Source organism: Gekko japonicus, unplaced genomic scaffold (genome assembly GCF_001447785.1).
Source record: "Gekko japonicus isolate JY-2015 unplaced genomic scaffold, Gekko_japonicus_V1.1 scaffold370, whole genome shotgun sequence".
In the NCBI taxonomy this organism is placed as follows: domain Eukaryota; kingdom Metazoa; phylum Chordata; class Lepidosauria; order Squamata; family Gekkonidae; genus Gekko; species Gekko japonicus.
This window is the reverse complement of record NW_015174285.1, coordinates 1127459-1144917: the sequence shown is the minus strand read 5'-3', so window position 1 is coordinate 1144917 and position 17459 is coordinate 1127459. Positions and strand designations below refer to the sequence as shown.

At 44.1% G+C, this 17459-nt stretch overlaps 1 protein-coding gene across 1 annotated transcript in view; it reads right to left on the bottom strand.

Annotated features, from left to right (window-relative positions):
- Positions 1–5063: 5063 nt before the first annotated feature.
- The window catches only part of SCUBE3 (signal peptide, CUB domain, EGF-like 3), a 186104-nt gene continuing 173708 nt past the window's right edge, over positions 5064–17459 (bottom strand). Inside the window, exons 16-23 of the mRNA XM_015423957.1 lie at positions 14518–14721; positions 14038–14199; positions 12806–12973; positions 10434–10595; positions 10068–10265; positions 7888–8040; positions 7302–7381; positions 5064–6200 (exon numbers count right to left, since the gene is read on the bottom strand). Coding sequence (XP_015279443.1) covers positions 6051–6200; positions 7302–7381; positions 7888–8040; positions 10068–10265; positions 10434–10595; positions 12806–12973; positions 14038–14199; positions 14518–14721 — 1277 coding nt within the window. The 3' untranslated portion in view covers positions 5064–6050. The remainder of the gene's footprint in view (positions 6201–7301; positions 7382–7887; positions 8041–10067; positions 10266–10433; positions 10596–12805; positions 12974–14037; positions 14200–14517; positions 14722–17459) is intronic.

The window sequence follows — 17459 nt, the reverse complement described above, 5'->3', positions numbered from 1 at the left end:
TACAATAGAACTGTGTTTACAATCACTCTCACTCTTTCGTCCTTTTTAATTATTTCCCTCATTTGTATAAAGTTCTCTCTTTTGAAATCAAACATTACAATTTTGGACTTTAAGGGTAATTTTCCATTGACCAGAATGCTGAACTTAATAGCATCACAGTTACTGTTCTCAGTTGGTGCAACATCTCTCACCAGGTCTTGAGCCCCATTCACTACCCCTCTGGTTGGCTCTGTGACCAACTGTTCCAGTGCACAGCCATTTATGATGTCTAGGAATCTAATTTCTACAGCATCTCAAGCACATGTTTACCTAGTCAATGTGAGGGTAGTTGAAGTCTCCCAGTATCGTAACATTATCTGCTTTAGTGACCTCCCTTCTTTCCTTCTCCATCTTAAAATCAGCCCTTTTGGGGTGGAGCTGTGGTTCCTTGCAGCAAAAGTTCTCAACAATTCCACTTCAAAGGATCTGGCAATGAGTGATGTGAAAGACCTCTGTCTGAGAGTCTGGAGTGCCACTGAGTCTGAATAGGCAGCACCAACCCTGACAGGCCAATAGTCTGACACACTATGGGTCCGTTCAGACGGGGCATTTCAGCAGGCATAAACTGTACCGGTTGGAACCGGTGCAGTTTATGCCGGCTGAAACACAATCACACTTACCTCCTGTCTGCGGAGCCCATCGCTGTATGCCCGTTCACACACAGCGGGCATCGGCGGTTTGTTGTTGTTTTTTAACACAGTTTGCGCATGCGCATAGGCAGCCATTTCATGCATGTGCAAAACACCCCATCTTACATTTAAAGTTTAAAGGTAAGGACTTACCTTTAAAGTTTAAAGAGCAAAGTGGCCTCCCTGAGGTCCTGGACTCCTCTAAAAGTTAAACCAAGGACATTTTCTTTCTTTTTTAAACAAACGCCGGGGCGAAGCTTCGCCTAAGCGCATATTGCCGACCTAAAAAATAAATGGTGGGCGAAAATCGGAAGCCTCGGGCTTCCGAATGGAAGTGGCTCTACAACGTTGGAGAGCGATCAGACGGGGGGTAAAGCGATTACAACCGTTGCACTCAGGATACCACCACTTGGGGGACCTAGTGGCAGAATACAACAGTTTAAAGCTCTTTGCAACGGTTAGGGACGGAAGGCAGATGTTCGCCGTGTGAACGCCGGTAAGTACACTGGTTCCAACTGGCACCTATACCGTTGCAAATGCCCCGTTTGAACGCACCCTATAAGTGAACCTCATATGTTGAAATCCACCACCTCACCTGTGGCATGAAATGCTGCAGGTGACAAAAAAGCTCTATTGCTTGGATACTGATTAACATTTAAGTTGCCCCCATCTGTAATTATCACCTTGAATTTGTGAACACAGCAGGGTGGACAAAGCACGTTTAGTCAAACTGGAGACAGCAACGGAAGAGTGGTGTGGTGGGGTGACACTTGTTTCAAGCCACTCCAAATTAACAGCTGGTGGGGCAGGGACAGCCACTCGCGGAGAACCTGCCACTGTCAAGCTTGGAGTGGGGCTTCCTTGAAATATGGACAACCCAACCTGGGTTATTGTCGATGCTGAGCACTGGGCCTACAGAGAGCAGAGGGCAGGCCCAGGCAAGGCTGGGCATGCTGAAGAGCAAGGGAACCAATCAGTCTCCAGCTTCGTCTTGAGGCCTCTCTCACCTTTCCAACACTAAGAGGTCCATGACTTCCCTCGCTGCCATCCTGGCCAAGGGCTCCCTCAGACCCCAAGTGCTGTTTCTGCCACTGCCAACTCTCCCCCTCCTCCGACTTCCTGTCCTCCGTTAACTTATAAATCATTGTGATGCAAATGGGAGTTTGTGAGCATCTTTAGGGGAAAAAAAATAGAAGACTAAGAGATTGGATTTATACCCTGGCCCTTCACTACCTGAAGGAGACTGTAAGGCGCTCTGAGACTCCTTTGGGTAGTAAACGGTGGGGTATAAATCCCATCTCACTTCTTCCTTCTTCTTCTAGCAGTTTACATTCTCCTTTCCCTTCCCCTCCCCACAACAGACACCCTGTGAGGTAGGTGGGGCTGAGAGAGCTCTTTTGAGAACTGCTCATGAGAGAACAGTTCTGAAAGAACTTCTAACTGAACCAAGGTCACACCAGCAGCTTCATTTGGAGGAATACGGAATCAAACCCGGCACTCCCAGACTAGAGCCCATGCTCCTAACCACTACACCAAACTGGCTCTGCTGGATCAGATCTATCTAGTCCAGCATACTGTTTCACACAGCAGCCAATCAGTTCCCTGGAGGACCAAACAGATCATAGATACTGAAGCCTTCCCCAGCTGCTGCCTGCCAACACTAGTATTCAGACATTTGCTGTCTCTGTATATGGAAACTCCCTTCAGTCACCATGGCGGACATTTATATAGCTCTTTAATTAAGCATCCACAAGTTCTCCCTTGTCCCTATCCAAGCCCTGCATCTGCAGAGGAAAATGTGGGGCTGGGAGAACCCATATTTCCCTCATAATAACTAGTTAAGCCATGAGGGGCTTGTGGGAGAATTGTTAAAGGAAATAAATGTAACTGGGCTATGCTTTTCCAGGAATGCAAATTTTTATTTACAGGGACCGTTTTGCTGGGACTGATGCTTCCAAATACTGTCTTTCTCCAATGACCACAATGCTTCTGTGGGTTACTGACAGACAGACACACTGGATGTCCACTAGCCAGCCTATCACTGTCTATTCTCATACTGATTGCTGCCTAAATATATTCACAGGGTTTGCACTGTGGGATGTGCAGAGATGGTTAGCAGCTGTGACAAAAGTAGTCTCAATAGTTCTCAAGCCCCGTGGTAAGAAGTGACTCTTCTAGGAGGCACTTCCTCTTTCCTGACTAGGTTTATGCTCCCCAGTCCCATCTATAGGTATAGCAATATCTGGAAGGGTCATAAGCATCTGTAGCTATGAAAGGAGGCTGTTTCCACTGTTGACTTTAGCAGTGGTCTTCTCTCATTGTGCTTGCTGACAGGTACAGGAAAGATGAGCATTTTTATTTCCACTCAGCATTTGGCATCATGGAGAAATGTACAAGCACTACCTTTCAAGTCCAAAAATCAGTTAGTTTGTAAAAGGGACAGGGAGTGGGAGAAGCCTGAACAAAACTGTAAGCAATAAAGCTTTGCATTTCAAATTCACAAACAAGCAATGGAAATCACATCTGAAAGATCAACACGACACCAAGAAATTCCATTTAATAATTAAAAAAGACAATATGAAATGCAAACTTTTTTCTTTTTACAAGTTTAGATACAATTTCTTTTATCAAGTGCAAATAACTTTATGGACTACACCTTTTTCATCATTTAATCATTATTTTGCAGAAGATACTGTATTGTGGCATACTGCATAAATGCAGGTATAAATATTTCAGCTTTGTTGTTTCAAAATGGTTGCATTTCCTATGTTGAGATGGATTTTTCAGCTTTTCAAACCTTTGTATTTTCTAGGTTTGGAGAAGGACAAAATTGAAACTAGGTATCTAGCTGGAAGGAGATCAGGTAGAATGTCTATGCTGCACTGAACATAAATTTTGCCTCTGGAGTTAGCCCCAGTTTCCGGCACCTCTTCCATACTCGTTTATGGTAAGCAATACTCCCTCCCCCCAATATAAACAAATGCATGTGAGTAGCTAACAGCTGAATCTGATAAAATTGGGGCCACATATCATGGTTTAGCTGCTGTAATGAGATCTGATGTAATCAAGTACCACATTTATGCTTATCTCAGAGGTATTTCTTCAGTGCTAAATACCTCAATTTGTGAAATGATCCCAGTGGATTTAGTGGAGCTGATTCTGATTCAGTATCAGCCAAAAGGGAGGAACAAGCAAACCATCAGCATCAACACAGGGAAGCATCAAAAATTTCAGTACAGGAAATGAAGATGATTTGGCCCAAGTGCAGAGTTGCAGGCCTTTAGATTACAGTTCTGATTGTTAATTTTAGGCCATGGCTCAGAGAAGGCAACAGACACAGTGATGTAAACTAGGATTTTGTCACTAGTATTTGCACTGAAGCAAGGGATCTTAGGTAGGGAAATTTTAAACTGGGAAAGAAGACACACTGGTCAGGACAATATCAGCCAAGGCTCACCCCAAACCTGTGTCTGATGCTGGGCTTAGCCTTGGAACATGGGACTACAAGCGTGCCTTTGAATATGTGCAGAGAGCATTTTCTTCCCCTATCATCCCTCATGTTTGAAATCAGAGCCTACCAAAACATCTAGGTTGGATTTCTCTGGTAAAAATGGGAGGTTACCAAAAAAAAGAAAAAAGGCTATGCTGGGAATCAGGGGACCAGCATGGATAAAAGTCACATGGAACGGAGACTGTAATAAGGAAGGGAATTGAATGAACCTGCTGGCTGGATCCAACCCCATACCACCTTAATACATAGATGGAGGATCTTAGATCTGAATTCACTCCATACTCCTTGCCTATGCAAAACTAATCAGAGAGAAGGAAGATTAGACTATACCTCCCCACACACAAAACTAATGACACATACTGAGAAGGTTTAAATGGGGGAGTGATTCTAACATGTGATCTCTGACATGCATTCTGAGATGGTGCAGTCTCATGAAGACTATAGTGCATGCCTTTGTTAACATCTACATTGGCTCCCAAGCACTGCTTGTGACGAAAACATAATTTCCAGTCATTTAGGGATATTCAGCCTATGCCCTGTGTAGCTTCAGTGGTCACAGGATAATCATGGAGCTCAATCATCAAGATTTACCCCTGGATTTTACTGTAGTGAGGAAAACAAAAGATTCCAAGAGCTGAAAACTTAGTCACATTTAGTCATAATTATCCCAATCCTTGCTTGTGTTCTTTTGTTTCATTTTTATAAACACATGCGCACACACACACATTCTCTTTTCTCAGACAAGTATAAATATCGTAATTTCTAGTAGAAAAAAACTTCCCTCTAAATAATATAAAGACAACTCAAAATGATTGCACTTAATAATATGAAAAGGTAGAAAGGAGAACATCCTAGTGCACAAACATTCACTCACTCCTGCCCTTCACACCGCTTGCTTGTTGTTTCCCCCCCCCACTGAATTACTCTTTGGCAGAGCTTATAAGAAGTCTGGTCTCTCCACGCAAGTGTCCATCAGGGGGGAAGTCACATTGGAAAGTCTCACTTTTCACCAAGTTCTCCTCCCCTTTCCCCAGACATATAAGAATGCGGCTAGGCCAATGCTTTCTTCAAAGGCAAAGAAGTCAATCAAGAAATGATGCTCTCCTAAGCCACCAAAACTGCCATCCCAACCATGGGCCATTTTCTTTCACACTTCTCAGATATGACTTTTTATTTCTGTATATATTTTTCTCCCAGAAATTAATAATGTTTTTCCTTGGATCCTCCCTGCAAGACTGTTCTTGATTTACTTTTTTTTTCTTTAAAAACCACAACAGTCTGATAAGGCATACCCTTTCAAGTCCTGGGTGTTGTCTGGCTTCAGTTCTTTACAAAAGAGTTCAGCTGGACCAATCCAATTCCTTAGCAGCTGCTAGAAGTCCACATTTCATATGTGTTCCAGAATTGCAGGCATGATATGGAAGCAGGGGTGTTTCTTTCTACAAGCAGACAGTCACGCAGAGAGAGGTACCCAAATGGCCTCTTGGCAGTTGTCCTGCAGTGCAAGGGGCTGCACATGACTTGCATATATGGGGAAAGGATGAAAATGCTCTAGAGTTACAGGTCCCATCAGAGGCCACTTGTGGAGAGTGCATCACTGAGTGGGATATGTGTGATCTCTGTAGGCTGAGACTAGAAAAATACAGGGGAATGAGGATTCAGTTCCTCATGGTTGCTGGCTGCTCCTTCCATAGACGACATCATCAATGAATTGGGTTTGAAGAAAAGCCAAGGTTATAATTAACTGCATAGTGAGAGATGAGGGGGAGGGTTGTATTTGTAACAAAAGTCACTGAAAAATAAGAATAAGTGTAAGAGAAAGTTTTCTTGGTTGTGGAGGAGCCTGGAAGGCTGGTGAAAGCACCATGAGGCTATTTGTAAGGCCTGAGAAAGCTGGAGACTTTGGAGCGGAGGAGTTTAATGAAGGAACGTGGCAGCATCTCCTTGTGCTTCTCTGTGTACTTGAAATAGTTTTGTGGGTGAGCCAACACATCAAAGAAAGCCTTGATCAGCTTCTTGTCCTGTGGGGAAAACAAGCCAAGCCGTCAAATCACCATTATGAGCCAGGACATACTATTGTACTGATCAGTTCACTAACATCTACAGGGTCTGCATGTATCACCTCTGCGGTATACGTGGCAGATCTGAGACCAAAACAGCAGCCGTCTGAACAAGGTAAACAGTTCTACTGTGAAATATGAGGAAGATCTGAAAATCCAGAGAGCACCTCTAATGTCCAACCTACATTTTATGATGGAAATTATTACTAATTTAAGTCTCCCCAACAATCTGTAACATTTTTTTTTAAAGCCCATGGACCATGGTATGTCAAATATTTGTCAGGCTCGGGTTGGTTGACCATCTATACCTGTTATATTACTGCCCTGAGTTCTTGATGTATCTCTCCCTTGTGGTAAGCTTGCCCTCCCCGCTTTCCCTTAGAGTGTTATTTTAGAGGCCTTATCACTTACCCTCGTCTGCCACCGCACTCCTAAGGGGGGGGGGACGAATGTGTGTATGTAGGAGTAGAGGCGCTTGCTGTTGTAACTCTTCTATGAGGCCCCAACATGACCTCTTTCACATGGGAAGATGTCCTTGGAGAAACGTCTTTGATTAGCTAGGGATGGACCATATATTTCTCATGGTCTGGGTAGTATTGCTGATGTATGAGAATGGAATGTGTGATTGTAACTATATGCACCTTTCCTGCCTTCCCACCTCAGTTCTGACAAGGAGTTCATTCCCTGAACATCTCATATCTTCTAATAAAACTTTAAACCAAGAAAGTGTGTGTGGAGAGTGACTTGACTGGGACACTGAGAATATCACACTAGGATTTCCTCTCTTCAATGGAAAGAGGGTGTCCTGTCCAGTTTGGGCATGAGTACCTACAATAACAAGGGCATTAAGCCAAGAGTAGTATATGAAAATGGACTTATTCTGAGTCATAGTACTGGTCCATGTGGGCCAGTAGTGCCTACTCAGAATGGCAGCAGCTCTTCAAGGCTGTGGGCACATTTCCTGCTACCTGAAATCTTTTTCAAAGTGGAAATGCTGGGAGTAAATCTAGGGGGTTATATGCATACTAAACACCTGCACTAGTGCCGTATCAGCAGTCTCACCTTTAGTATCTCCTGATGGTTTTCAGATGCATAAAGCCTGCCATCCCGTACAATGTCCTCCACCAGCTGCTCATAATCCTCTACAATATTGAATGAAAAAAAGAATCAGTGAGATAGTGCGGGGGGAAGAAACAGTCAGTGAGCGAACTCATCTGTTTCTAGAAGCAATAAACAAACCAAATAAATAATATTAAATAGCTATAAAGGGTAACTGAGAAATGACTGAAGGAATCCACAGATCAGTACGAAAGGGCAATTGGCTCTTGAAGGCCAAAAAAGCCACAAAGGAAGGGTGGCACTTGCTGGAATAAATAACATAAGAATTACTGGCAGATCTCTGTACCCCTCAATAAAGATTTATGCTTGAAAAGTAGCTACTGCTTAAACTTTGCTGCTTGGCTATTGTTCCTAATAATTTTAAACATTTCTGCCCCTATTGAAAGACCTTCATAAAACGATTAGTACAGCTTTCTGTGGAACTACCTTTTAGCCAAGTTCCAAATTCAGGAGGAAATCTTAGGACCTTGGACCACACTCCTGGGCTTGACTGTATTTTGGTCACATGCATTGTATTCTTCCTACTTACCATCATAGGTGACATAGGGGATCTGGAAGCCTCGGGCGCTGTTGGCTTCACTAGTTTTGAAGTTGATCCACAGTTTTCGGGACCTTGCAGTGAAAGCTATGGGCCTCTCATAAGTCTGGCATGTCTCATAGGTAGTGATGGAGGAGGGAGAGGCTGCAGAGGAGAACATAACAGGACCAAGTATTGTCTGGAATCATTCATACGTTACAACCCACAAAGACAGCATTAAAACACCTGAGGTGCAGAGCAGAAGAATGGATCCGAGCAATTTAGGTAATGCTCTCCCTGATCCTTTGTCTTCACCTTTGTCAAAGTCCTCCAAACCCATGAGACAAAAACTGGCTCATACTGAAGACCCTTTTCAAGGTCTTCCTCTTCCATAGTCACTTTGGCTGAAATCTCTATAGACTCAAATAAGCCTATAGGTAAGAATTGTAGACTTGTATGCACAGTGGCCACTTTTGAAGATTTGTATTCCTTTGCCTGCAGATTCAAATTGTAAGTATTTTTTTTTTGGGGGGGTGTATTATATTTGAAGTCACAGCAAGATCACATTTCATAAAACAGAACACACAAAATTAAAAGAAAGCCTGCAGAGTAGAACATTGTACTGCTTCAGAGCATCACAAAAGTGTCTTACTGGGGGGAATGCACGGGGTGGGGTGGATGTACACCGGTCCCTCATTCATCAGCATGGATGGGGACGGAAAATACAAGGTCAACAAGGGCTAAGCAATCCACAAGCCATCCTTGTGGTGGTCAGCTCAGGGATTACCTGCATTTCCAATTCAAGCTAATTCCAAGCATGTAACACACTCATGCCCAATATTTAAATTGGGAGCTTCTAGCATTGTAAGGTGCTATGGGTCTTAAAGTGGAGAATCCAGTAGCAGGATCCAGGCACTTTATTCTCTATATTCCCACAGCATCTTGTTGGGAGGGAACAGATGCTGGCCTGTTTTCTGCAGCAGCACTAATACAGATGGCCAGGGAATGATATTACAGTTATTATGGCAGTGGGAACATTTGACACAAGGGACCAGTAATGCTCACCATCTATCCTTATATACATTTGAGTTTTGGTGTAGACTCTTCCACACGCCTCCCCAGGCTTTGGGCCCCTGATCTATCGATCAGGAGGGGGGCCAATCCCCTGGCCGTCTTGCCTCCCTCCGTTGCCTCCCTCCCGCCCACAGACCCGCGGACTGGCGAAACAGTCCCTGGGAAACATGGCGGTCCGTGCAGTCAACCTAACAGGGTACGGGTGGTGGAGGGAGGAGGGCTGTGGTCTCCGATGCGGCAGCCGCCCGAGCCGCAAGCCGCCACCCCCGCAAACCTTGGCTCTGTGGCCCCGCAACTCGCCGGCCTCCACTCCCCGTGCTTGGCGCTCACTCCGCTTCACTCCCAGGTTCGCCTCTAAGGAGCCAGAGCTGCCCTCTCCTCTCCACTGCCACCAAGACGCACGTGCCATGCACCGCCCCCACTACGTGGTCTGCCTGGAGCCCCTGAGCTGCGGCTGGCAGCAGAGCCAACGCCTCCCCAGGGGAGAGGCAACCAGGGAGGCACCGGCAAATGCCGCGGGGGGCACTCCGCTACTTGGGGCCTCCTCACACCCAGCCTTGGCGCTTGCTCCGCTCCCGGGTTCGCCAGCGCCAAACCTCCCCGGGGGGGGGGCACCAGGGAGGCACTGGCAAACGCCGCAGGGGGTGCTCCGCCAATTGGGGCCTCCTTGCGCCCAGCCGCAGGGAGCCCTTTGACAGCAGCTGGGAGACGGCGGCCACTGAGCACGCTGAGGCCTACTTCTGCGGCCTTCCTGGCATCAGCCCTCGCCCCGGGGTCTTGCTAGGGCCCGTGGCATTCATTCACCACGGGTGTTTCGGCTAGTAGTCTTATAAAGCTGTGGACTCTGGCCTAGCTCTTCAGAGTCCACATTTTGTCATTTATGCATATAATTAGCTGCTACCCATTCCTAATTGCTTTGCTCGGCTGTCTGGCTGCCTGCCTTCAGACAATAGCCTTGCAAACAGTCTGGCTTGATCACTTATTGGTACTGACAGAAAGATAGGAAGGCTACTATTGTTTCCTTGGTTTCTATATTCCAGACAGCTGGAAGGAATCTACACACATTTTCACTGCCCATTACCCTTTACATAGCCCTAGCACAACATTTGGTTACCTACAGTTTTTCCGCATTACTAGGACATCCCCACATTCATCCTCAGATGGCAGAAAGATTTCAGGCACCACAATGAGAATCTTGCGCTTTGGAGGTGGGTTGATATTCCAAGTGCACTCCACATTCGCAGGGTAGTTTCCAGGGTAGTTGGGAGACTCAATATAACCAGTATATTCACCCAGCTCCCCTCCACACTGACGATCTACATGCATAAGGAAAAACAGCAGGAAGTCAATGAAGACAAGATCAGTTCAGTGGTGCTTTGTATATTAACACTGATGAGGGCATCACAGATAGTAGAGTACTGGGGAATTTGAGATTAAGTCCCTCCCCCCAAATTCCATACAATCTACAGAGAAACAAAGCATACTTTTGCACTGTGATACTGAGGTCGAGCCATCAAAGTCTGTGGTAGTATTCCCAGGGCACGTAATGCAGTAGTTTTGACGGAAGTCTGGCTGGTAGGTCCCTACAGCACAACGGATGCAGCGATGGACACTGGTATTATAATAATGGCCTGGAGAGCACTGAACTACGCATTGAAAAGAAGAGAAAAGTGTCAGAAACCTCAAAAAACAACACAACCCCAGCAAATAATAATGTTATTGGCCACAACCCAAAATAAAGTTAGGCCCACTTAAGCCCACTGACATCAAGGGGCTTAAGTACACATAATTCAGTAGGGCTGTGATCATTATTCTTAGGTACAGCACAATTCAGCTATGCTAGTAGTAAGACAACGTAAAATCGAAACAACCGGTTCTTGAGTTCAATATCTCAATTCATTGGTGGGGAAATGGAGGAAATGACAAGATATGTAGTTTGGCCATAGACAAAGATCAAGTCACCATGAGAGGTGGGCTTGAAAGAGAATGCTGGGATTTTACAGCAAAGAAGACACTCTGAACTGTGGCGGGAGTGGTCTGAACACACACTTGCTACATTTGTTTCACCACATTTTGAATACGTGTCTGTCTCGATCCTAAACTTCTGACTATACTGAATTCCCTGCATAGTAAATGCAGAATCATTCTGAAGATGATTAAGTCCTAGGTGCAGTGGAGGACTTTACTGAGATTCTTTATTAGTCAAGAAGAACAAGAGAGCCAATAATAAGTATATTTGGATATGTGTGCAATAAATGCACATTCCCATTTTCACACACTTCATATAACTTCCTCAAAGTTATTTTTAAAGGCAGCAATAATGCATTTTCTGGGTACTCAGAAGTGACTACTCTCCTTGCGTCCTCTATAACTGTGCCATTTTGTAAACATTTAGACATTTACTTATCTAATTTAAATCCCACTTAAGCTGGTGTACATTCCCCTGGCATACAAATCCTATACATCCTCTGACAGGTACCATCAGTATTCTGCAAACCAGAATCCCTTGTAATAAATGTGTCTTATTAGTGTAATGTGGTGCCCCTGCTGCTCCAGGCCAGGGGTCCAACCCTTGGCTGCGTCAGTACACTTCCCTCAAGGGCCTGACAGGCCTCACACTAGAGAGAGGAGGGGGTTGCTTTACCTGGTTACTCCTCCTCCCTGATTGATGCAGATCTTGCCCCCTCTGTGAGCTGAACAACCTTTTCCTCCCTGGTCTGTTTCCTGGGCCCTCCTTATATCCTCCTCCCACCAGGTGGAGGCCCCACCCCTTGCCTTTGGTTTTCTAATTCCTCCACCTTTCCAAACCCCCCCCCCACCTGGAGGTGTCAGCCAAGTGAAGAGTGGGTCTTCCTCCTCCTATTCGCAGATCAGGACAGCTTTTACTTGACCCCTTTGGGGATGGAGACACCCATCTTCTACCCTCCTCCCCCCCCGGGCTTGGGGTGGCTTTGGGGCCCTGATACCTCTCCTCTGGCTGGGATGAGCTTGCCCTGGCGTCCCCATTATTGAATCAGACAGCATCAGGCTCTCCTCAGCTGCAATGCAGCAGCCTGCATTCTCAGCTGCTTTTCCAGTCACAATGGCCCAGGTGCCTTGAGCTCAATTTGGTGGCCACTCCACAGCATCACAGCCTGGCGTGATCTGGTCCATGGGGTCGCGAAGAGTCGGACTCGACTGTGTGACTGAACAACAACCACAGCATCAAAGCCAGTTTGGTGTAGTGGTTAAGTGCACGGACTCTAATCTGGGAGAACTGGGTTTGATTCCCCACTCCTCCTGGATGACCTTGGGCAAGCCATAGTTCTGGCACAGCTGTTCTTGAAAAAGAGCAGTTTCTGTCAGAGCTCTCTCCCACCTACCTCACAGGGTGTCTGTTGTGGGGAGGGGAAGGGTTTGTAAGCCACTCTGACACCTTTGGGTAGTGAAGGGCGGGGTATAAATCCAATCTTCTTCTTCTTCTTCTCTTAGTGAGCGGCAGAGACGGTGAGTCCAGCAGCACCTCAGGTAAGTCCAGGCATGCTGTCCCCCAGACACATATTTAACCAAAGTAATGTATACTATTACACTGTTTCCGTCTCTTATTGCATCATTCTGATGTGCCACTTACGACTCTGGAAGGCTAGCACGCTGTATATACCATAGCCACGGTAGAAGAAGCAATGCTGCCCAGATGTGGATGGTTCAATTCACTAAATTATTGCTCTACTGTATCCCTGCTTTGGGTGGATTGTGCTACTCCCAGACATAGGGCCAAACCAAATGCGACAGACATGAGAACACTAGTATATTTATGTGGCAGACATAAGGACACTAGTATATTTAGTTTGGCTCTAAGCTGCTGCTCCACACATACCTTTAGTATCACAGTCCTGGAAGGAAAACGCTCCCTCATGTTTGGTGGTCAGCCCTCCACCACAGTGGAAGCACAAAGCTCGCCCAGCTTCTGGTTGGTAGGTGCCACGGGGACACAGCTGGCAGGGTTTGAAGCCATCCACAGAGTACTGGCCGGGGGGACACTGACCTGTGGGCCATTCAAGAAGAAGAGATAATCACTGGTCCAGATGAAGCATTGCTTCCCTGCACATATTGCTTCTATGGCATCAGCTGCATGCAACATGCATTATGAACACATGGAGCTATGGGACAGCACCATGGGAACCATTCACCATCCCAGAAGTTGCCTACAGCAACATTAGCGCCTCTGCACTGGAATGTGATAATGTCATGACATGAGGGGAGAAGTCCACAGTCAGAACTATGTATCCAAATCCTGGGTGGGAAGCAGATTTGGATAAATGAGCTAGGAATCTGAACTGCCCAGTGGCTCCACCTCTGCAAACTCAGATTCTTTATTTAACCCATTATGCTGTGGAGGGTTTGTCATTTATGATGAAAGAACTGAAGCTGTACTGCAAGGTATGAATAGGAAAGAGATCCTGGAAAATCTGCCTTGCATACTTAACGTCTCTCCCTGTTGCCCATCTCTTCTTACCTTTGAATGCAATTTATGGCAATAGCTATTTCCTTGTCAGTATTCAGAGAATTAGGAAAGGTACTCCAGTCTGTAATTTCTATACAGTAACTGCATTCAGCAGGCATCTGCAGGTCCTTGTGAGAATCAGGCTTGCTTTTTTTTTTTTTGTTTTTTTGTGATTCCAGATGACATTACCTCCAGCACAGTAAGAAAGATTACTAAAGGGAATTATTATTTTGAGGCCTTTTTTCAAAGGGAGGATGCTTGAGATGTTGCTGCAGTAAAACAGAGCTTGTAGTATCTACGGTTGCAAGACTGGTGTAACACGACAACTGCTTACATATGAAGCAACCATCCTCGACTGTCTGCAAATGTTAACTGAATGACAGATTTGGATTTACTCACCAACTACTTGCTATATATAATAATTTCTCTCATTTGGAAGGGAAACAGCAGGCAGTACAGTTCTGTGGATCTTGTTCTTTCCATTCCCTTTGCAGTAGCCATGGACGAGCTGAGCTCCCATTCCTAACACTAATGTTAGTCACTCTGGGACAGGCACAATGTTCCTCAGCTATAGGCTTAGGGTAACTTGCAACTTAATGCTGTACCTGCACAGCTGCTTATATTTGTTGCTCCAGCTGGCCCATAAGCATCACTTCCAGGGCAAAGGTCACAGGAAAGCTGGCCTTCTTTCTCCTGGTAGGTCCCTGGAGGGCAAGGGACGCACTGTTCCATCTGGCCGTGGTAATACGTTCCTTGCAGGCAGCTAACTAAGAGAGAGGCAGATGCGCTAGTGACACAGGTAGAAAGGCAACGCTCAAGACAACACCTTGAACTTCTTGTGGGTCACCAACTATGGGATTTCCCACCTGCCTGGGGTACAATAATACAGATCAGGCCCTCCAAAGAGCGAGCACAGTATCTGAATCTATTGTCCATAAGCACATGCAACTGGCTGCCAAGGATGTTAGAGCTGGCAGCAAGGGTGTCAGAGCAGCAGGGTAGCACTAAAGGCTTGCAATTAATGTGCAAATGGCTCTTGAACCCCTCCCTTCCTTACTCCCAACTATCTCAGGTTGTTTCCTTACCACACTTGGATCCCAGTCTTTGCTGTCCTGGCCCACAGCTCTCCTGCCTCTCAGAAGACAAGCTCAGCTTCCGGGCCAATTCGTACTCCATTCCAGAAAAGCGGATCAGGAACCTTTCCTGGTTTATGGATTTCTTCAGGGCTTTGATTGCTGACTTCAGCTTTTTCTCCACCTTCTGCCGCACACAGTTCAGATTGCAGCTGGCTGGAGACAAGGGGAGGAGATTGTGCCATTACCTAGTACTAGGATGAGGGAAATCATTTCTGAAAGTAATTTTGAAAGTAACCCTTCTTCGTTCCAGACACTGTTCATGCAATGCCACCTACTCCAACGTCTTTTGAGTGTGGTAGCCTTTCAGTGGTCAGCCTGGCCATTTTATGTATTTCTGCAAATATGCACAACCTACTCAAAGAGGATTAATATTTTACAAGGCTAATGAGTTTGCTGCCTGTTCACTATGCATTTCTTTGTAACTACCCATAATATAAAAAGGGGAAATACATATCTAAACACACAAGGACCAATAAATACGCGGAAAAGGCATTTGATAATGTATCGTGGGAATATATAATCCAGAAACTAAGAGCATGGGATTGTGGCAGTGATTTCTTAACAATGATCTCGACAATATATAAAGAACAACATGCAAAGATTATAGTAAATGGAGAACTGACAGAAAATATAGAAATTCAAAAGGGAACCAGACAGGGATGTCCATTGTCCCTGCTATTATTTATATTTATTTTAGAAACACTAAATGATTTAGTAAGGGAAAATAAGTTAATAAAGGGTTTGAAAGTTAAAAATGAAGAATTTAAATTACAAGCTTTTGTGGACGATCTTGTTTTTATACCGGAAGAACCAGAAGTATCAATAGTGCCATTACTGAATACAATACAAAAATATAGGGAAGTAGCGGGATTCAAACTGAATAATAAAAAAACAAAGATAATGACTAAAAACTGTACGAAAGAAGAAAAAGAGAACTTATCTAAAATTGCAAATCTAGAAATTACTAACAAAGTGGTTTACCTAGGTATCCAGATGACCAACAGGAATAGTGGATTAATGGAAAACAACTATAAAAAGTTACTAGAAGAAATTTAAAAAGATCTCCTAAAATGGAAAGATATGCAATTATCGTTGTTAGGAAGAATAGCCACCATAAAAATGAATATATTACCACGCTTCCTATTTCTAGCTCAAAACATACCAATATTAAAGAAGAAAACTTTTTTCAAAGATATGGATAAAATTGTAAGACAGTTTATATGGTAACCAAGATGGGTTTCACCACTGGAAGCATTTATCAAACCAACACTCTTGACAAATGATAAGATAGTAATGTATGATCAGCTCTTAGATAAAAAAGATAAGATCCAAAACTTAGATGCAAAGAATATTAACTTAACATGGTGGGAATTGGCGCAATTGATGTCTATTTATAACAAAGATAAAGTAATGGGATTCTTTAAGGAAAATAATGAATTAGATAAGATATGGCTGTCAACAAACGACAAACTAATACAAAAACTATACAGGTTCTTACTAGACATGAGGTTGCGAAGAGTCGGACTCGACTGTGCGACTGAACAACATCAACTAGAAAGATATATGGAAGATGAGACGGTTAAACCTTCTGTGTTAGCATGGATGAGGGACATGGGATATACGATACAATTTGATGACTGGGATAAAATATGGAAGATAATAAAATATCTAGGATCAACAGCTTATAATGAAAATGTATATAAAATGTTCCATCGATGGTATTGGACGCCGGATAGAATTGCAAAATGTGCTCCAAAAATATCAAAGAACTGTTGGAAATGTAAGAACAATGTAGGAACGTTTATGCATATGTGGTGGAAATGTGGCAATATGCAAAAGTTCTGGAAAATGGTTCAGCAAATGATATTTGAAATAATGAATATGAATCTAAACTTGGTACCGGAAATATATTTGTTAAATATTATCCCAGATAATTTTGATCAAAATGATAAATATCTATTAACATATATCTTAACATCATCAAGAATTATGGTAGCAAAATATTGGAAAACAGAAAAACTACCCTCTAGAATAGAAATAGCAAAAAAATTGCTAGATGTAGCTGAACTAGATAAACTAACAATGTTATTATGTGGAAAAGAAGAAATAATATTTCAAAACAAATGGTTAAGAATATATACATGGTGGGAAAAATTTACTAAGACTTCCAAAACATGACTGTAAAGATACAAAATGCTTGTGGCTGTATAATACAAAATTAAATAAATAATTTTTTAAAAAATAAACACACAAGGACATAATCCATGGAGCTGTGACTGGCCACAGTTCCTCAGCACCTGGCCACTTTATGCCCCAGTACAAATGTTACAGGCGTTTATCAGGATGCCTGATGGAAAAGTGGTGCATTTCTTGGCACTGGAAAGTATGGACCAGCCCTCGGTGTAGACCAGTGGTGGCCAAGCTTTTTGACATGTGTGCCACAGGCTGAGTCTTAAGTATGAGGCAATACCACTCTGCTGTACACTATAGTTAATATGCAGCCCATGCTGCCTTTGTATGATCTTGCCTTGCTTGAGATGGAGAACAAGCAGCAGGGCAAATGAGAAAAGAAAGGTAAAGACTTTGTTTACACATGCAGCATATTGAAGCAGGAATTAGGTGTACTTTTATCAGTTTGGACTACAGGTTTGGGTTCACATTTCTGAATTCTGCCTTCCAGGAGTAAATTAATGCAGTAGTCAGCCTAGCGCCTTTCTCCCTGACACGCACAGAGCCCTTTACCAACACAAAGTTTCTTATACTGCAGAGCATCCAGAATGGCATTCCCTATTTGCTGTCTGCAGTGGTACAGTCCTCTCTTCCATACCTACATTCTACCACCCCTTTCTACTGCATGCATAGACCAGCCCCGAATCCAGCCCCAAGACAAG